This window comes from Equus asinus, chromosome 8, assembly GCF_041296235.1.
Source record: "Equus asinus isolate D_3611 breed Donkey chromosome 8, EquAss-T2T_v2, whole genome shotgun sequence".
Taxonomy (NCBI): domain Eukaryota; kingdom Metazoa; phylum Chordata; class Mammalia; order Perissodactyla; family Equidae; genus Equus; species Equus asinus.
Genome location: NC_091797.1, coordinates 18,455,727 through 18,477,746, shown reverse-complemented (window position 1 = coordinate 18,477,746; position 22,020 = coordinate 18,455,727). Strand labels below are relative to the sequence as shown.

Sequence of the window (22,020 nt, the reverse complement as noted above, 5' to 3'; positions counted from 1 at the left end):
GGGCTCATCTTGTTTTTAATTAAACTTTTTCTTAGTGGGCAATAATGAAAAGTGCTTAGAGTGGTCATATGTTTGAGTACATTCCTCAAATTGCCAGCAAAGTAGCAGGATTTTGTTACAAGCCGATGGGCCACCAGTCTGAGCAGCGAGATTTTCCACATTCAATGACCTCACAGTATAGGCATGTGTTTGAGATTATTATTTCCTGCGATTTTTTCTAAAGAACGATTTTTAAAACTCAGGTTATACATTGATGTAATTTGTGCTTAAGTATGCAGTAAACTAGCCAAAGCAAAACAAGATAACTGTAAGAAAACCAGCCAGGAAATTTGGTACTGTGGAACTGAGAATAAAGAAACAAAACATAATTAGTTGCCTAAAAGATTTGAGCTAAATGAGTGGGTTAAAAATAACACAGTCGAATTAATATTTAATTTTCTTCATAATAATCTTGCTGGTTGGAGGAGTTTTACCAGAAGGATAAAAGGCAGATGATTTTTTCAGTATGGATGTTGTCTGATAAATTCCTAAGAAAACATTAAGAAGAAATGATGTCAATTTAGCATGAATTAGGTTGGTCTGGAAGTGTGTCATTCTCACAGAGATTGTAATATTCTCTTCGATCCCAGATCGACATGCTCAGTACTCAGCGAGAAACAAAGAAAGTGAGTGGTCAGAGTGGTGTTAGTCCATTTGTCTGGGAATGCAAAGGAGGGTGAGGCCAGACGGATAGAGAAAACCTAATTCATTACAGGATAGTAAGGAAATTAAGGTAAAAAGAGAAGATAATTTGTTTTTAGCTGAAAGGAATTTGGGGTTAAGACAAAATATAAGTATGAGATTATCTTCTCACCATATTTTCTATCATCCAAGTAAGATTTATTGCTGAGGAAAGCAATGTTTTCAGTTAAAGAGCTAGTTATACAAAAATGTGTAAAATATAGTGCCATACTTTGAAAGCCTGTTAAAGTTGGGGAGGTGAGAATTACAAGACGAAAAGAGCTCCATGGAGTAGTTAACTAACAATTGCTTAGTATTTGAAAGTTTAGAACGCAGTTTTACATTCAATTTTGTAAATTGAAAAAGTCAATTTCTAGATTTCGTTCTTCTATTGGGATTTCCTGTGGCTTTGCCTTTGGAAGACAGCATTCCCTTTGGGAGGGTGAAACTTCTTAGCTCTAACTTCAGTTTTCTCCACCTTTCCTATGGGTCCTATTCCCTGATCCTTTCAACTTCTTCTAGGATCCAGAATCTCAACATTACCTCAATGGGATATTGCCCTCCGAATTTGCAAAGTGATTTTGCTTATTTTAACTTTCAAACTTCTAAAATACGTGGTTTATTATGGAAATAATACAGATCCTGGGATTTCTAGGATAGAACTGATTGTAAATGTTTTATCTCGTTATCAGATCATGTGACCTGACTTCAGGTTAAGAAAATATGGTCACCTTATCTCCCAGTGGCCTCCACTTCCTTATCATTCATTTAGTCACTGAAACCTTTAACTTTTCTGTTACACATATATTCTGAATAAATATATAGATACATATATAGTTATACATTACATATTGTTATACATATTCTGAAATTATAGTTCCAAAGGTAACTATATCATCAAATCCAGTGGTCTTTTGTCCGCCTTCTGTTTGTTTTCCTTAACCTCTTTTCAGTTTTATTCGTTGCCCTTTCTTCTTGAAATGTCTAGGATCCTAGAGAAAATAGGAATTTAGTTTCCTTCCAATATATTATTTCTTTGTTTCCTTTCACGAATCCTCTTCTTCTCGCACCAGCCTCATTCTTTCAAATTTTAAATGGTTTACTTTCTTATGGGGTGCTGGAGCCCCGCAGATTCCTTTAAGGCTCAGGAATATTCTGTTGGCATATCCACTTCTACTTCTTACTTTTAGGGCTCCTCCAGGCTGAAATTATTGCCTACCTCCAAGCTTTAGCTCAATTTATACCTTCCCCCTGAAGCTTGCCTTACTCATAGCAATTTATTTTCCTTTAAATTCTCAGGCATTTCATCCTCACTACCACATTCTATTAATAAACTATGTGTTCACATCTCACTTCCTAGTTAGAATGCAAAATCTTTGAGGATAAGGGCTGTACTGTACTTGAGTTTTTTTTTTTTCTTTTTTAAAAAAATCTGCTTGGTAGGGGACAATGAACTTAACACAATAAATATTTGTTGTTTGAAAAAAGGCACAATGTGTTCCATGGTTTCAATACACCACAGCCAACATGTACATCTTGTTTAGGTATGCATATTAAATTTTTTTCTTTTCTCCTTTTTGGCCTCTGATTGTGACTGGCAATTCTTGCTATAAAAGTACCACGGGCAATCTTTTTAGAAGTAATAAAAGAACTAAAAGGCCGCAAACGCAGGCCTGCATGAGATAGTGAGAATGGATATTTACACGGTTACTACTAAGTACCAGACACTGTGCTTTGCATTTTAAAGATTTCTTTCAACAGAAGCAAGAAACTGAAGTCCCGTGAGGTTCGTTAACGTATTCAAGGTCCCACAAAAAGTACACGGCTGTGCTGAGTTTCAGAAACTCAGGTTTGCCTGATTCCAAAGGGCAAGGCGGCTTTACTGTTGGATGATTGTGAGAATTAAATGACACGATTTCTTTAAAAGCACCAGGCACAGTGGTTGGCGTTCAACAGATATTGCTCTCACACACATCTGTGCGGGAATTGGGTCTACTTACATAAGAGGGGGAAAAAAACTGGCTGAATTAATTATACTGGCTTCTAACTCTAAGAAAGGCTCATGTTTGATTAAATAAACCTCTGCCCTTCTTCAAATTGAGGCTAGAAAAAATGCCTGGCAATATTTCAGATCATGACTATTTCTCCCCGCGATCAGGCAAGAAATTATTTTCGAAGGAGAAAAGGGATTTAGAAAGTTGTCTTCAGCGGAGAGAGACTGAAGGAACCCAGTAATTTATTCCTGTAAAACAGGATTTATTTTGTGTCTAGGGTTTTTTTCCCACGAAGAAATGCTTCTGATTCGTAAAGAACTTTGCAACGTAAACGGCGGGGTCCCGCTAACAGCTGGGCCTCTGAAGGTCAAGAGCAAGCGGGCTCGCCCTCTCTCGCCGCCGCTTTGCTCTGCAAAAAGCAACACCGCATCGCCGCTGCGGAAAGCGGCGCAACCCAGGCTCACTTTGCCTATCAGCAAAAACTCTTTGTACACATCTGAGGCGACAAACCATACACAACACCCGGGCCAGCTGTTGCGAACGACAGGGCGGAAGACTAGCCACAGCTCCGCCGCATTCCTCCCCCATCCGCCCGCCGCACCTGGACGCGGGCGGCGCGCGACCCCCGGCCGTGACGTCACCGCACCTGGCACCAGCGGGGGGGGGCCGGGTGGTGAGCCGGAACGCAGCGGGGGCGGGGCAGGGAGAACGAGAGATTCTCGCGAGATTTGCCTCCTCGCCAGCCCGACTCCCGGCACCTTCCCGGCCTCTGTCCGAGTCTCCCCGTCAGTCTCTGGCGTCGCGTTCTAGAACGGCGGGTGCCAGGGGAGCGGCGAGGGGCGGGTTCCCGGGCTCGGTCTGCGTTTCGGGTTGGAGCCAGCGGCCGGGACGGACCGGCAGGTCCCACCCCCCGCGGGAGCGACCAGGGGTGGGAAAGTCGCCCTCCAGGCGGGCGGGAGACGGCCCTCCCGCCGCCGCGGCTTCGGCGGAGGAGCTGCCGCCGCCGCCGCCTCTTCCTCAGGGGCTGCGCCGACGGGACTGTGCGGAGCGCCGCGGGCGGATGGCGGCGCCTCCTCGCTCCGCCTGAGCTCCGGACGGGCACGAGCGGCGCGCAGGGCCCCCCTCCTGCCGCCACAGCGGCCGCGCGAGCAGCCGGAGGAGAGCCCGGGCTTCTCCCCGCGGGAGCTCCCAGCATGGGTAAGACACGGGGGGCGCTTCCCGCCGCCCGGCCGGCCCGCCCGCTGCGGGGAGGCGGCTCCCCTTCCCGGGCTCCGCGGGGAGGGCCCGCGGCTCAGCCCCTGCGGCCCCGCCGCCCTCCCCGCGCAGCCGTCCACCTTCTCTCCTGGCGGAGCGGTGAGTCTGAGGGCGTGCGGGTGCCTCTTCTCCGCTCCCCGCCCCCCCAGCCTCTTTTCCTGCTCCCGGGGAAGGTGCGGGAAGGCGGCCAGGGGCGCCCGTGCACCCCTCCTCGCCCCTGCCCCAGCGAAACTCGGCCCGGAGCTTCCCTCTGTACTCCAGCCCCTTCCTTCCCTCCCCGTTCCTGGGCGGTGGGGGAGGGCGATCAAAAACTTGACAAAGTAGCACTTTCAACTTCTTTATCTTCTGTGGGGCTTTGTCTAGGTTGGCCTTTTAAAAAGTTCGTTTTTGTTAGAAAACGCAATTTCCCCCGCCTGCTTAAATTTGCAAGAGATGCCTCGCGGACGGAGAAGCTTGAGTGTTTACCCTGTTTCTACCTAGGCAAGTGTGTTGGCACTTGGATATGAAATCTCTTCCCGAGCGCCGGGTTGGGGTTTGATAGGATTTCAGGGTTGAACCCTTTGAGAAGCGGTTTCCTGTTTGGAGTCAGACTTCCTTGCTAGAGGAGGGAAAAGTACAAGGCCTTATATGTTATTTACTAAGTGCTTTAAAGTTTTGTTTGGAGCTAGAGAAAGAATGTGTTGCAGCCTGTTTTGAAAGGGAGTTTTCTTGAGGAATGTAACAATTCTTTTGGTAACAAAGTGCGGTGTCGGCTAGGCTCTCTCCCCCTGTATCGTTCAAAAATTAAAAGCAATTTAAAACAACTTTTTTTTCAAAAAATCAAATATGTGCCACCATAAAGCATACATTTGTGCCACCGTAAGGCGTAAGCATGTTCTGTAAGAGTAATTCCGATTTTGGTTTTGTAGAGTTTTGTACGAAGTAATCCTAATTTTTGCAGGAGGACGCTATCACTTTTTGCAGTTGAGAAGTTGGTACTGCTTCGTATCAACAAACTATTAACCGAAATTAATAATTCATGAAACTAGCAAATGATTTAGAAGCAGGACAAATACAGAGTACTGCTGATGTGGCACCTTCTGCCCACACATTGTTTTGTGAGAAATGCTTTAAGCTAGTGTTTATAGACATTCGCCCAGCTCCTCTGTTTTTTCTTAGACTTTCTACTTTTATGTTCCTTCATCTCCCTCTTGCTTTCAGGTAACACTTTGTAGACAAAGTGCTCTTAAACTCAGAAACAGTAAAACCTTTGCTATTTGGAATTTTGGAATGAATTCCTTTCTAATTGATTAGTTGAGCTTACTGGGTAATTGACAGTTTATTCCTTTAAGTATCAAATTGTAACAACACTTTAATCGCTTTGGATGAAAACTGTACTAAAATTAAATATGCAGTTCCTTTCTGTGTTAAATAGGATGCAGAATGTAATTAAACTCCTTGATGACCCAGGGTCATCATTTGTGACCGTCAGTTACTGTGATGCCTTGAGGATCTGTTGGATTGTGTATAGGACTGTCGATCAGATTCCTTGCATTTCGAAGTTATTTAAATATTTTTCTGCTTTGCTGTTGGATGTGCGTGTCACTGGGATCAGTGTCTCCCGTTAGCCTCTCTTCTCCGATTTTTGTGCAAGTGTGGAAATCATATTCAGATTTGTAATTCTGCATAAGGGAAGGATAAGACCCTTACTAAGTGTGTGAAATCTTTTCTTGAGAAAAGTACATGAGTATCACTACTTGGACATTGGAGTACCTATGTTAATTGTCCAGAGGTCTTTTCTTAGTGACTTCTTTGCTGTGTTCTGGTTAGGTGAGTTGCCAGATTATTTTGGTAAAGTGTGATGTTTGCATCTTCTCAATTTGACTACCCAGAGTGTGTTTTGAAGGTTGATTCCTTGGGAGCATTTGTAGTTAATTTTTGAAAGGTATCTGTCAGACATTTCCATATAAATGTATATTTTAAATTTATTGGTCATGTGATAGTTTACTTTAAAATTATCAAAAAAGTGATCACTTAGGGGAGTTTCCTCAATATAAATCTCATTTGCTTGGTTTTTTTTTTTTTTTTTGGAGGAAGATTAGCCCTGAGCTAACTACTGCCCGTCCTCCTCTTTTTGCTGAGGAAGCCTGGCTCTGAGCTAACATCCGTGCCCATCTTCCTCTAGTTTATACGTGGGACGCCTACCACAGCATGGCTGCCAAGCAGTGCCATGTCCGCAACCGGGATCCGAACCAGCGAACCCCGGGCCGCTGAGAAGCGGAACGTGCGAACTTAACCGCTGCGCCACCGGGCCGGGCCCTCATTTGCTTGGTTCAGTTATCAGCAGTTTTTATTTCTTGTGATTTAAGATGATAGCTTAAAATATTTACATGATATTTCATCAGGTTTGTGATAAAATGAAAAATCTTTAACTTCTTTGAAATAACTTGGCTATCTATTAAGTGATGGTTCCTACTTTTAGGTGGTACGGCTAGAGAGTGAAGAGCATGGACTGTGGACTAGCACAGCTTAAGGCCAAATTCTGGCTCCTGCACCTGCTCACTGTTATGACTGAGCAAGTTGCTTAACCTCTCTTTGCTTCAGTTTCTTAGTCTATAAATGGGATAAAAATATCAACCTCATAGGATGTTAGGAGGATTGACTGAGTTAATACTTATAAAGTGCTTAGAACAGTGCCATGCTAGTTGCTGTTATTTTCATTTTCAAAGGATTTCCCTAATTCTTCCACCAACTTGAAAAAACAATTCTCAATTTTTGACCTTTGTTAGAAACAGCAATTTCTGTTAAAGGACCAGTGGGATGAGGTGATTTGGTACTAGTGCAGAAATTGACTATTATGTAGTGTATCCTTACAAAAATTATGTCGGAATGGACTTTTTTTTTCAATGTTGGATATACTGTAAGAAAGTCCATTATTGGTAGTAAGTTTAATAGTTTAGGAAAACCTAAGAGAAATGAGTACTAGTATAGACTTACTTGAATTTTATGTTAAACTAAAGCACTGTTTTTAGTTTCTGCATTTGTTAAATGTGGAAAAATGCTTATCATTTGAAGCATTCTGTGTGAAGGACTTTGGGGAGATCTTTAGAGAGATAGAAAGGCAATACTTATTTTTCTTATTCTAAAAATACATCTGTATTTCGGAGCAGAATTAGAAAGTGAATGGCACAAAGTGTTACTATATGTGAATTTTCATTTTTGAACAAGTAAGTGGATTTTAAGGACTGAACTTCTCTTAATTTTAGATAAAGTTGTGAACTTTTTATTTATTTTTTGCTGAGAAAGAGTAACCCTGAACTGACATCTGTTGCTAGTCTTCCTCTTTTTTTGCTTGAGGAAGATTAGCCTTGAGCTAATATCGTTGCCAGTCTTCCTCTGTTTTTTTATATGTGGGTCACTGCCACAGCATGACTGACAGTGGTGTAGGTCTGCATCTGGGACCTGAACCCGTGAACCCGGGCTGCCAAAGCGAAGTGCACTGAGCACAGCCACCAGGCCATGGGGCCGGCCCCAGTTTATTTTTTTATAAGCTCACATATGTAACAAGTCAACATGTTTAAATTATGAGGCAGTTTTAATGGACAGAGTTATGCAGTTGGTTTATAGATGATATATGCACTTTTGTAATAGAGTGATTTATTTCTTTGTTTTTCTTTATTGCACTCTTTGGAGAAAATCTTGGTTCATACAGATAAGTAGTGGCAAATAGAAATTGTCTGCTAATGGCTCACCTTTCAATCTCAGGATTTACTTCAATTAAACTAATCCAGAGTGTGAAAGAGGAATATTAGGAAATTTTCTTTCAAATTTGGATCACTAGCAAATCTAATAATCAGTTGTATTCCTTAATTAGTAAGTACTCCTGATCAGATTTTTCTAAGTGTTTCAAACTTTTAATAGTTATAATTCCATAAAATCACATTAAGGGTGAAAATTCACATCATATTATTTTATGTTTTTTTATAGAAACTAGCCTGAAGTTTGACGTGTATCTCTCTAAATGTGGGATTTACACAGTAAAATTATATCATATTAACTTAATATTCTCTAGATTTTAAGGCGTTTAAGATAAAAAAGTTATAAATATGAAATGCTGTTGGTTCATTCCATATTGCTGTTCAAAATAACCTCTAAATTTTTATTTTGTACATAATTTGAATCTATGATTTTTTTTCTTCCCTCATTTGTCATGGAATATCCTCCGCTATTAAATGTACTTTACGTATGATAAATGTTTAATTTTTTAATGTCTATGAAGCAATGGTATTGTGTCGAGGGCTGAAAGATAGGGAAAGAAGTGTAATGAATCTTGGTTTGGATAAGAATAGGACATAGCTGCAGATCTGCTTCCTAGGTGGACTGGTGAAACCAGTTGTGAAAAATCTGAAAGTTTTCAGAATTTGTCTTCAGAAAAGAAAGAAGAAAGCCTAATATGATGTGATTGAAATTTAGGTAAATTGGGAAATCATTATGAGGGAGCTGTGACTCACTTAGTTGTAGTATTTGAAATTCAACTACTAGACAGATTGACCTCCAGCAGGATTTAGGTCTTTCTAGATGCGGGGAGAGACCAGAACACTTGTCTGAGAAATTTGGACAAAGGTCCACATATGCCTACGGTCAGCTTTTCACCATAGGCATATGTGTAGCAAAAGGCAGCGTGTAGACAGGTAGATGGAGCAGGCCAGCTTGGTGTGGGAGTGGCATGGTGGTTGGTAGCAGGCGCTAGGTAGAGGTTCAGACTGGCATCTTGGGTGAAAAGAGAGGGCGTTTGGCAGTAGGCCTTGAGGACCTAGCTACAGGTAAACAACCAGACAGGGTTCAGATTTCTCATGAGAGATACGAGGTAGGTGTTTGTTCCCAGGAACAGAAAATGAGCTTGGTTATTGAAATTGTTGAGGATGAGCTAAGCGGTAAAATTGAGAAGATGTTGGGCTTCTAAGATATAGATCCTTTGAACTTATTTTCTGTCTTGGGACTACAGTCTGCATTAGTAGCTGGGTCTGTAACTGTGATATAAGTGGTCCTGAATAACTGGGGTGAAATTAGATCCTCTATCTAAATGCTTGAGGATATTCCCTGGTCACAGTCTAGCACTCCCTTTGTTTTTTTGGTCTCAAGGATTTGATGTGTCTGCTGCTGCTTTGCTGCTCTTTTTCACCTGAGTTCCTCTGCTTTGAGACCCAATGCAAAGCAGATTACGAAGTTTCCATATACCCTTCTGTTTCAGAAACAAGCACACAATCCTTAACAGTGTTAAGTAGTCATAACTGCCAATATAATAATGAATGGGCAAGTAAGGCATAAGAAATTTGAACGTACTTCTAATTGTTGGGCCCTTGGTTTCACTGAAGTAGTGTTAAGCTAGTTATTAAGAAAAAGTTTTCTTGGGATTTTTTTTTGTAGTCTATCCTTTTCAGTCCTCCCTCATGCTCCCCCACAGCATTCTTTTAGGTTTATGTTAGATGGATGTTCAGACGAGTTCACAGGGTCGTTTATTACCACTATTCAGCAGGTAGAGAATTCTCTTCATAATCTTACTAGGGCTTTTCTGACCTGAGACTGTGCTATAGTACTTTAATTTTTCAGTTGTAACCTTGGTTTTAGCTCCAAGTGAGGAAGCCATTTTCCTTCTGGGCTCCTAAGTGTTTCCTCCTTTGGACTAAATTTGACATTACCTCTTTTTTGTTTTGTTTTGGTTTTTGTTAGTTTCTGAAGGTCTCAGGTGCCTGGATGTTCTCCTTTCTTACTGACTGCTTTCATTCACCCGAAAGCATATTTTCTAGTTATTTGCACTTAAAGGAGCTTTTGCTCTAAGAAGAAACTCCGGTTTTTAAAAATTCATTATTCTAAATTGATATCTAGCCTAAGATGTTGATCTGATGTCAGATATGGCAGTGTTATGGACTCTTGTCTTTCCTAGAGCCTCTTTATACCATATCCTTCCTTTCCAGTGCCTCCAGTAGACTTGCATTTTATAATCTTTCAAATTTCGTATACTTTATTAAACTTCCCATCATGATCCCATTGTTTCTCAACTAATTTAAAAATAGAGATGACTAACATGAGATCCTGAATTCCAGTATCTATTTTGTGCCACTGAGCTTAGGTTCTTTTTGATGATTCAGTGGCCAGGTAATTCCAAGAGAGTGACTGTGTGGCATCTGATCACTAGGAGTTTCTAGTAGGGAAATACTTTAAGTATGGTGACAGTGACAAACAGTTACCATTAACATTAAGAGAGAGGTTCTATCACAAGGTCGCATCATCAGGGAAAGGATCTTTATATGAGAGATTGATTAATCAAGAAGTATTTGCCTTAATGTGAGGAATGTGATTAATACCGTGTTAGGCACTAAGGGAATTAGGACAAATGTGTTTTGGTGCTTCACGTGGTTTACAGCAGTGGTAGGGGTTGGGCATATTAGTAGAATCATCTGGATTTTTAAAAAATTTCCCACAACCCCTGGAGAGTCATTCTTTCTTTCTTTCTTTTTTGCTGAGGAAGATTGGCTCTGAGCTAACATCCATTGCCAGTCTTCCTCTTTTTTTTGCCCCCTCCGCAAATCCCCAGTACGTAGTTGTATATCCTAGTTGTGGGTCGTTCTAGTTCTTCTTATATGGGATGCCACCACAGCATGGCTTGATGAACGGTGTGTAGGTCCCTGCCCAGGATCTGAACTGGCAAACCCTGGGCTGCCAAAGTGGAGCACGTGAACTTGGCCATGGGGCCAGCCCCCTGGAGATTCTGATATAAATGCTTCAGCCTCTGTCTCCCTCCAGTTGCTGATGAGTGTCATGAATGTGTTGGGATGGCTTACAGTGTTGTGATAGAAATATGACTTAACATGTGAGAATAAAACTTAACATGTGAATTATTAGAAATCCAAACAAGAGAGGGAATGTTGTACATTAAGAGGATGTGTTCCAATGTCAGAAATGGTAAAATGTAATAGTAGAGGCATAAGGAATATCAGGATATAGATTCCTGCATTGGAAGGCAAATAGGATTTGTTCATCTCTGATTAATTTGACAGTGACATAGTGAATGAGTATTTGGCAAGAGCCAAAATATTTTTTTCTCTACTCCTGGCACTGAGTCTTTAGAGTGAAGTATGCCTCCGTTTGAACTGATATCTTTAAGATCCTTTTACCTGAAATATGAAGACTGTCTTAACCTCCTTAGTGTCTGTCAGTGCTCCAGTGCTGAGGAGGCCAGGAATTTACCTAACGTCCAGACTGACCTTATTAACTGTACGAGTGTCATTCTTAGAGTATTTATCATGATGATTGTAATAAGTGCCAAATTGTTTGTTTTGGATTATAAGTGTAGAAGTTCAGATACTTGTAAAATTGAGAACATATAGTGTTGGGTAAAGTAAAGTATATATCTTTCAAATGTATATTCTTCTGCATTTTTTCTCATTCTTTGTTTAGAAACAACTTTCAATTTATTTAGAAATGGGTCCTAATATCAAAGTTTTATATTAGACTTTAGTTACAATTCCTGCTCTGTTGCAGCAGGTTGCACTCGAGTGAGTATTTTACTCTTCTGGAGTGTGTGTGTGACGTGTGTGTGTGCGTGTGCACACGTTATATAAGATGAAGACTCCATTTTTATTTACTACTAGTTAGACCATTCTTATCAAACACATTTTATGAAGCAGTTAAAGAAATGACCTTATGGGACCGGCCCCGTGGCTGAGTGGTTAAGTTCGCGCGCTCCGCTTTGGCAGCCTAGGGTTTTGCCGGTTCGGATCCTGGCGCGAACGTGGCACCGCTTGTCAAGCCATGCTGAGGGGGCATCCCGCATGCCACAAGTGGAAGGAACCGCAACTAAAAATACATACAGTTATGTACCGGGGGGGCTTTGGGGAGAAAAAGGGAAAATAAAATCTTAAAAAAAAAAAAGACCTTAAAAGATGAAAATAAATCACTTGAGAGTTCAGCATGAATGTCAAATGGAAATGTAAAGGCTATATTTTAAATCTCAAGGTAACTTTTTCTCACAAAAATTGCCTATATTTTTTATATTCTATAAAACCCAGTTGAACTTATAATTAGAACCTCATAGTTTAAAGTCTAAATAAATACTCCTTTGTTATTCTCATTTCATATGTAATGACCTTACTTGCCCTGAGCTTATTGATGCCAGAGACTGCATCACTTATTTTATTCTCTTTAAAAAATTTAACACCCTTGAAAACTAGCATAAATTTGAGAACCTGCTATGTGTCTACTAAGCTTATGATTTAATAATACTTTGGAGTAATTGGGGAGAGGGGCCAGTCTAATAAATAATACCAAACTTAAATATATTGAAATATATAAAACAGGCTGACAGAGAGTTGCCTATTGGAGTTACTCTTTCAAGTTGGTGGATGAGGTCTAACTTTCTTTTTCGAAATAAACTGTTTAATCCTTTCTTTATGACTCATTGAGGCCCTTAAGTCCCTTTAGTAGAGAATCAGTATCTGGGCTATTGAACATCTTGTCAGGTGAGTCTGCTGATTGCCTACTCCGTGTGTGTTACATGTGCCTAGTAAATAAAGGGAAAATTACCTATTTTGCAGACGAGAGACATTTCTGTATGAATCTACAATTTATCATGTTAAATTAGGCATAAAGGCTTAGTGTGCTTAAAAAAGTTTAAAATAATTTAAACAATGTTGGTTGAACTGTAAAATTATACCATTTTTAAATGGATGTTGTGAAGCAAGTATACATATGTTCTTTGAGGCATACTAAATTAATAAATTACATACATAATTTAAAATTTTCTAGTAGCTTTAAAAAATAAAAAAGAACAGGGGAAATTAATTTTAATATTTTGAATATGTTAGGTTAAGGAAAATACGTCATTTCAACATATTCAGAATAAAAAGTTATTGAGACAGTTTGCGTTTTTTTTCCTTTTTTGAAATCTACTGTGTATTTTGCTTTTACATAACATCTTAGTTTGGACTAGCCACAATTCAAGTGTTCAGTTGTCACCTGTGGTTTGTGGTGACCAGCTGAATAGTGCAGTTTTAGAATGTAAACCGTATAGGTTTGTTGTGAATCTAATGTGAGTATATGTGAAAATATTTTTAAAGTAGTATGCAGTTGTAAATTATTATATAAGGCATTGTGCTGTTTTAGGGTTTGTCACTGATAGATAAACCATTTTGGCCTTATCTGGTTAATTCTGTATTAGATATTTAATTAATGATAATTTATTCTAATTGAATAACTTAAGTATATTTTTTCATGGAAAAAATGCTCAGTTTAGTGGATTGCATGGAATAGATCTGAAGTTTATTTCATTCTGTTTTCTAAATAAAATGTGGTTTTTGGCACTTGGCCTACCAATGTATTAAGAGAATTTGAAGCTTTTGAACGACATTTGGGTTGTTACTTGAACCTATAACTTGGCCTTAGTAATTAGAGAGCTGTTTTTTCAGTTTATGTTGCTTAACTTCAGAGATAAGATTTAAGAGGGATATTTCACAAATAATTGAATGCTCTTGGTCAAGAACTCAAAAGGAAAACAGAAATAATAATTGGAGATGTAAGTTCTCCAATATGACATGGAGAGAACATTTCAGCAGATTGTCAATGTTAAACATAAAATTTTGCATGGACCTTTGTGGTGGGTTTGTTCTGGGTAAAGGGTCTGTGTCTTTTAGTGAATTTTCAGTGAGGGTTTTATGATCTGAGAAAAGTTCTGAAGGAGTGTTAAACAGGTATTATGTGACTTCTTTCCCACATTCTAACATTTCTAGTTCTTTTTAATCAGTCATATCCCACGCTAATTGTTTTTTCCCAGAATGATAGTAATTATAATTCTATCATCAGTAAATACTTGGGTTTAAATTTGACAGATGTTTCTTGAGGTCTTCGTATATATCAGCACAGACAAAAGCACTCAAAATACAAATTAGGCAAGATCCATGCCCTTAGATTCTTAATCACTAGTGTGGGAGATTGCAGTATTTTGTGATGGGTATGAACTTTTAGTGAACATTATTAGGTACCTCTGTTTCAGGCGGAGTTTTAAGCGCTTTACAGGTATTATCTCGTTTACTTCTCAGTACAGATCTGTACATTTTTGGGTACTGTTATTTTTCTCATTTTACAAATAGCAAACAAGCACAGAAGTAGTAATTACTACTGAACCCAGGCAGTGCTATTCCAGTGCTTGTATTCTTAACCACTGTAAAATGTCGAACAAATTCCTAACTCTTTCTCTGAGAGGTGTCCTTTGGGTTACGGATAATGGGCATTCTCGATCCTCGTTATCCTGCCCTTTTTTTTTTTTAATCCATCCTGTCCACAGTGTAATTTACTTCATAATTTCCTTATATACTATGTTTATTTCTGTCTCACCTGTTAGAATATAAACTCCAGGAGTGCAGAGAGCTTTGGTTTTTTTCTTAGATATATCCAAGTGCCTAGAAGAAGTGCCTTCCAGTAGCAGCCACTCAAATATTTACTGAGTGTTGTGTATGTTTATATTTGTGTTGAAATAAGAATTTAAGATTTTAGGTAATATGATATTTTTCATTTCAGTGCTACAAATAGCTGTTGAGTGTATACTATATGTCAGGTACTGTGATGGGATTTAGGAGTACAAAGATGAGTAAAACATAGTCCCCTGCTCTCAACTCTGGCCAGATAAAGTTTTTTGGTAATTTAAATTTAACATTTCTTTGGTGATAAGAATTTAGGTTCTTGTTTTTTGTGTGCATGCATTTATTTTTGGTGGATGCTTAGAAACATGGAGAAATTAAAATGATTCAGATTTTTTTCATGATTCTGATTATTCTTGTAGGTTCTTGTGGTTGTCTGTATAACTTCATTATGTTTTTAAAGTCTACTTCGAAAGCGAGCAAAATTTTTTTCTAGCAACTTCCCACTTTTTGGTAAGCTTAAGATTTCTTTTTAGCGGATATTTTGCTGATTTTAGCATTTAAGGAATGCTTACATTGCTAGGCATTTTATTGAGCATTTAATCCCCACAGTAGCATTGTAGGGTAAAACATAGTTCTTAGATTCATAAATTGAAATCAGAGAGTGTTACTTACCCAAGGTCAGAGACTGTGTGGAGAAGGCAAGATCAAGCTTGCATTGGTCTAATTTCAAAGCATGTCTTCTTAATTATTTCTTGAAACATTTTGGGAAAGGGGGAGAATGTTGAGTTAAACAGAGCAAGTAATATGAATTGAAATGACTATCTTAATGTGGTTTAAAAATAAATTTAAATGTTTATCACCTAAAAATTGTGCATTACACATTGTTCATGTATTTGGGTAACTGTTTTCTCCTAAAAGATTTTTAACAAATTTTAACTGTGTGTTACACGTTGGTCTTTTACTTATGTATCCAGTAGATTATTGAAGGATTTTTCTGGTGAGTTCTATAAAACTTTATGACAAATATTTATGTGGGAATTTTTTTATTTGGCTTGAATGGTGCTTAAAACTAATTTGTGATGTTTTCTGAAAGTTAATAATGGGAATAAAAATCTGAATGAGAAATATTTAATTGAATTTTCCAACTTGTTTGCTCTTTAGATGGATTTTGTATTTGCTTTTAAGATTTATTATTTTGGGAGGAGGCATTAATCACATGTGCGTGGTCATTTTTTTGTTTTGTACTAATTCTTAAGTAATTATTCTTTGTGAGATTAAAATCTTTGTTTTCTAAACTTTGATTAAGGTTAATTTTGTGGCTATCTGTCACTTACTGATCTGATTTAGTAATGTTAAAAGGAATGTAATACTGTGTAAGGATTTCCTTATACCACATTTTCTTCTCTTTTTGGATATGTGGTAAGAGTGTATGCTACTAGGAAAACTCTTGCACTCTATTTGAAATACAAAAAGGAGGGATGGGTTTTGTGTATGATATCATAAGATGGACTGAATTTACTTATCCATGTTGAAAAACCTAAGAAATGTTGCTTATCAGTTCTATATGTAACAAGCTCGAGGAAATAAATGACAGAAGTTCTAGCAGTACGTAGTTAAAAGGACTTTAGGGATAATAACTGTGCATTTCCTTAGCATTTTGACTAATGGATCTTGGTAACCTCAGGGAACCTAAATAATGAAATGTCATTAGTTAGTGACATTAAGCAACCATTAAGTTTGCATTTCTCCATTTATGGGTGAAGATAGTCCTGGACATAAGAAGCTTTTGGTAAAGATTTTTGGTTTATGCTAAAAAATAAATATTTGATCCTGGAAATTAAAAAAATACTTTTTATTTTTTCAAATAGGAAAAAAGAGGTGGAACCATTAAAGTGTTTCTTTTTTTTTTTTTTTAAGATTTTATTTTTCCTTTTTCTCCCAAACCTCCCTGGTACATAGTTGTGCGTTTTTTGTTGTGGGTCCTTCTAGTTGTGGCATAGTGGGACGCCGCCTCAGCACTGCCTGATGAGCGGTGCTGTGTCTGCGCCCAGGACTCGAACTAGTGAAACCCTTGGCCGCCGAAGTGGAGCCTGCAAACTTAACCACTCATGAATGGGTCTGGCCCCTAAAGTGTTTCTTATTGTTGCTTCTTTGGCTGTAAGCTTCTAATTGTTGCTGAACTTACAGTGAAGTATATTTTTGATAATTTTTGTAAAACTTTCTATATTTTGTCTTTTGTTATAATAAAGGTTAATGCTCAATGGTGTAATATAACCAGTGATATAATATAGAATAGGGTTAATTTGACTGACCCAAATTGATTCCATTCTGATATTTATCTGTGTTGTATTGACCAAAACCAAAGTAAACATTCCCTAGTGAATGTCCATACAACTCAGACCTGTTTGGAATTTGTGGGGATTGTTTGTATTATTTTTTCATGAAAGGTTTTTCATTATTAAAAGAATACATGTTTATGAGGGCAGAACAATTGGAAAACTTTTATAATATTGCCGTTAATATTTTTGTGCATAATCTTTTAAAAAATGTCTGGGTTTAAAAATTTTTAAGCTTGGTTTTCAGAATTTTTTTAAAGAAATCATTTTTTAAATTAATGGTTTTTTTAAAAATCACTATTTAAAAAAAAGAACATTTGTTAACAACTAGTAGAGTCCTTAAAAAATACTCCACCAGCACCCCCACTTCCGCAGCCAGGTTATTAAGTAAAAATGTTTCTTCTTTTTTTTTTAAAGTGAAGATTATGTTCTTAGAGTGGATATACTTTATTTTAATTGCTTAACTTTCTTTTACTTGTTTTTCAATCTGAGTTTTCATATTTTTCTTTTTAGTTCTTACAGATGCTTTTAATTATTTGCTTTGTTTGCTGCAAATATTTATTCCCAGTTGCCAATTTGTTTGCTTTGAAACTTTGATTGTTTTGTTTGCTTTAAGTTTAGAAATTTCTCCTCTTTCCATAATTTTGATAGCCCCTCTCTTTTCCTTCCCTCCTTCCTTGCCTTCCTCCTCCTGCTTCCTTCCTTCCTTCCTTGTGTGTGTATGTATGTGTTAAGAGTTTTCTTTTACTCAACTAGAATTTATGGGATACGGTGTGAGATGAAAATCTATATGTAGCATATTCCCCTTATAAAGAATTTTTCAACCTTGGCAGTATTGAATTGACATATTGGGCCGGAAATTATTTGTTGTTCGGGGCTGTCCTGTGCATTAATGGATGCTTAGCACCACCCCTCACCTCTACCCACTAGTTGCCAGTCGCATTCCCTGAGCTGTAAAAACCAAAAATGTGTCCAGACATTGCCAAGTGTCCCCTGTGGGACAAACATCCTTGTTAAGAACCATTGCCCTAGTGTAAATTAGTCCTGAATTTACATGTTTTAAATCTAGTTATCCTGAGAGAAACTGAATTGCTAATTTAGCCCCAAAGCTTATGTTTTCTGGGGCAAAGCTTGAGGTTAAGATCTCATAGTAGGAGCTTTTTACTGGGACGAGAGGGATTGTGTTCACATAGACACAAAGGCTAGATTTTATTGAATGCTATTTTAGAGTCTGTGGGTCATGTGGTTTTTCTTATTTCACCTATGTAGATGGTAAAAATAGATTTTTCAATTTTAAATCTATGCCATGATAGACCCTGCTTAGTTGTGGTAGCTAATTATCGAATTACGCAGTTGAATTCCCTTTATTGGCATTTAGAACCTTATCTGTTTGAGAGAGTACATTTCTGGGTGTAGTCTTTGGTCTTAATATCATACGAATTATTTCAAATACTGATTATTTTAAAATAGTGAAGCTTCGGAGGCTTGTTTTGTGTTCTACAGTAGTTTTGAAAGAATTATCCTTTAAAACAAATCGTCTATTTTTAGAAAGTGTTTTTGTGGCCATTTTTACACTTTCTGATTTTATTCAAGGATTATTGACCTGTTTTTTTTTTAAATCTCTTTAGTAATTCATGTTTTTTGTTTTTTTAAATAGAAATTTATCCATTTCATTGAGATTTATAGGCTTGGAACTTCGTAATATCTAAGAACCAGCCCAGTTTCATAAGTTCTCACATGTCTCTGGGCCTCTTGAATCTGGCCCAGCTTTGCAGCATCTCTCGGTTTTTTTTTTTTTTTTTTTTTTGAGGAAGATTAGCCCTGAGCTAACTACTGCCCGTCCTCCTCTTTTTGCTGAGGAAGACTGGCCCTGAGCTAACATCCATGCCCATCTTCCTCTACTTTATATGTGGGACGCCTACCACAGTGTGGCGTGCCAAGCAGTGCCATGTCCGCACCCGAGATCCGAACTGGCGAACCCTGGGCCACTGAGAAGAGGAACGAGCGAATTTAACTGCTGTGTCACCGGGCCGGCCCCTTGCGGCATCTCTTTTAGAGTGTTGAATTGACAAGGCTCTTTGTGGATTCTGTAGTCTCTTGTGGCTCCAGGTTATTGTTCATTGCTCATCCTGGTAGGCTTCTTTGAGGTCTTCAGTCTTTTGAGATGCCTTAAAGTGGATTGATGGATGAGCTAACCATACAAGTGCTCCTGCTGTTCGAGGTCACTTAGTACAATTCATCAATTAAGTAAACATAATTTCAGTGTTTGGTATTAGGATAACTATTCATGTACTGGCAAAATATCCCCAAATATCTCGGATGAATTTATTTTGAAGTTTCCTGACTACAGGAGGATTTGGTTCATTTAGCTGTAATAAATGAGAGGTTAGTGTTTTTGAACATAGTTTGATTATCTGAGAGATGTTAAAAATAGAATGCTACTTTAACGTGTATTAAAAAAGTTTTTACAACAAACTAGTTTTTAAAGAATAAGTTAATTTTACTGGAAAAAACATGGACTATGTTGAAATTAAAGTTGGACATTTCAGTAGAGATTTTGTACCTGAAAGCCAACTTGATACAATTCTTCAAGATGGCAAAAATAATTTATAAAGTAATTTGACGTAATGTAAGGAGGAGTTCATTGTACTGAAGTGACATTTACTGCTGGTGCATATTTTTTGCTATACCTTTCGTAACTCACTAGAATAATAATTTGAAGAACATTGTGTATATTTTACATATATACATATTGTGTATATTTTATATATACATATTATATATAAGAATATTATAAAGGACACTGAAGTACTTAACAATTCTCATATCCAGACATAGACATTACAATTAAGTAGATGGCTAAGAGCAAAAGCCTTATTAACATTGAGTAAATAGTCAGGAACTTGAAAAACAGTGCATTTGTAAGTCAGGATTTCTTGTTCCATATGACTTGTTCTATGGAATTTGTGGTTTCTAAGATAGTAAAGTGTTGTTGGAAGATTGGGGTTAACCTTTTTGTATTGATTTTGGCCTTGGTAACCGAATTAGAGAATTCTCTAAGAGACTAGGGCAGATAGGATTTATGGCTTTTTAAAATGGGATTCCTTCAGGGTTGAAACCGGAGCTCTAAGTGGCTGTACAACTAGGTGAAAGGTTTTGCTATATACTATGGGACATAACATCAGATACCCTCCTGTATCACCTTGGAATGAAACCTTCACTGGAAAAGAGTGACATTATGATACGAAACACTCTTGCGTAGTTGGGGTTCTGCCACACTAACATTCTGTAGATAGAGTACGCTATGGGATACCAACATTAGTAACATCTTTCTGGTTATAAAACTCTTCATCTAGGAAGTTTAGAAAATCCAGAGAGAATAAAGAAGGAGAAAAAAGACCTATAAACTTTCTACAAAGCTAACGGTTACTTTGATGTATTTTAGATCTTAAAAAAAATGTTTTATAGATTTGGTTCATACTTTACATATAGTTTGGTCTCTTGCCTTATTCACTTGAAAGGTTATTGTACATATTTTTCTTGAACTATGTGTTTTGTAATTAAATCTTACTCTCTTGTATGGTTTTACCATATTTAATTTAACTGGTCACCTGTTTGACATGTAGGTGGCTTAAGATTTTTGTGTGTCAGTGTTTTTATGACTAAAATTTTTCTGTTGAAACTATATAATTTATATTTTTCATAGGAAAATAAGAAAATGCAAATAATGAGAATGAGGGGGAAACCCATCCAGAGATATTTTCCTATCATTGTGGTATATATCCTTGCAAAATTTTCTTGTGCTATATAAACCTGTGATACATATTTTATACAAAGGGAAATCATGTTTGAAACCTTTTTGCTCTTGATGGTGGTATTGTGAGCATGTGTCATTTTGTTCTGTCTTTTTTTAAATACAGTAGCCTTACTATTCTGACTATAGCAGTAATACATCTTTTAAAAATTAGATATTTGCACAATTTAGGAAGTTAAAAGAAAATAAAAATTCCAATTATCTCATTACTTGATAAAACTTGGTTTATGAATTTCTATTTTCAAGTTTTTTTAAGCCCTGCATTTTTTTTCCTTTTAGGAAAAATAAGGTTATGTGATATATGCCACATTATAACATACTTTTCATTTATCATGAACAGCTTCTTATGGCTACATTGTATTGGATGGAAATAACATGATTTGTTTGATTCTGTCCCTGTTGATGTCAGAAGCATTTGAATTTTTTGCTTTTAACAGCATTACAAAAATACAGTTTACATCCCCCACAGTTGTCTTATTTCTTTTTATTTTATCGAATTGACATATTGGAAAATGGACTTTTTTTGGGGGTGTACAGTTCTATTAGTTTTTGCACATGTATAAATTCTTATAAGCCGCATACAGTCAAGATACAGAACAGTTCCTTTATCTTAGAAAACTTCTTCATGTCATCCTTTTGTAGTCACATCTTCATCCCACCCCTAATCACTGGCAACCAGCTATCTGTTCTCCATCTTTATAGATTTATTTTTTTGAGAATGTCCTGTAAATGGGATTATACAACGTGTAATCTTTTGAAATTGGCCTCTTTCTCTTGACGTCATGCTTTTAAGATTCATTCAAGTTACTGTTGTGTGTATCGATAGTTTATTCCTTTTTTTTGCTGAGTAGTTTTTCATTGTACAAATATACTACAGTTTTTTATCCATTTGTCCATTCAGAGGCATTTGGGTTTTTTTCTAGTTTGTGGCAGTTAAGAATAGAGTTGCTATAAAAATCTGTGTATAGATTTTTATATGAACATAGTTTTATTTCTCCAGAGTATGTATAGCTACGAGTGGGATTGTTGGGTCATATGGTAAATGTATGTTTAACTTTATGTGAAACTGCCAAACTCTTTTCTTGAGTGTCTATACCATTCTTTTTTTGTATTGCCACCATTAATATATTAGAGTTCCAAGTGCTTCACATCCCTGTCAGTATTTTTTTTTGTGTGTGTGGAAGATTAGCCCTGAGCTAACTACTGCCAATCCTCCTCTTTTTGCTGAGGAAGACTGGCCCTAAGCTAACATCCATGCCCATCTTCCTCTACTTTATACGTGGGATGCCTGCCACAGCGTGGCTTTTGCCAAGTGGTGCCATGTCCGCACCCAGGATCCAAACCGGTGAACCCTGGACTGCCGAGAAGCAGAACTTGTATACTTAACTGCTGCGCCACTGGGCCAGCCCCCCATGTCGGTATTTTTTATTTCAGCCGTTCTAATAGGTGTGTAGTAGTATTTCATTGTGTAGAATTGGCAGATTTCTTCTTTAAATATTTGGTAGACT

The 22,020-nt window shown here is 37.6% G+C and overlaps 1 protein-coding gene across 1 annotated transcript in view; it reads left to right on the top strand.

Moving 5' to 3' along the window:
• Positions 1-3,432: 3,432 nt before the first annotated feature.
• CD2AP (CD2 associated protein) overlaps positions 3,433-22,020 on the top strand; it is a 129,730-nt gene continuing 111,142 nt past the window's right edge. The window contains exon 1 of the mRNA XM_044776820.2: positions 3,433-3,911. Within this exon, the coding sequence (XP_044632755.1) occupies positions 3,908-3,911 (4 nt within the window). The 5' untranslated portion in view covers positions 3,433-3,907. The remainder of the gene's footprint in view (positions 3,912-22,020) is intronic.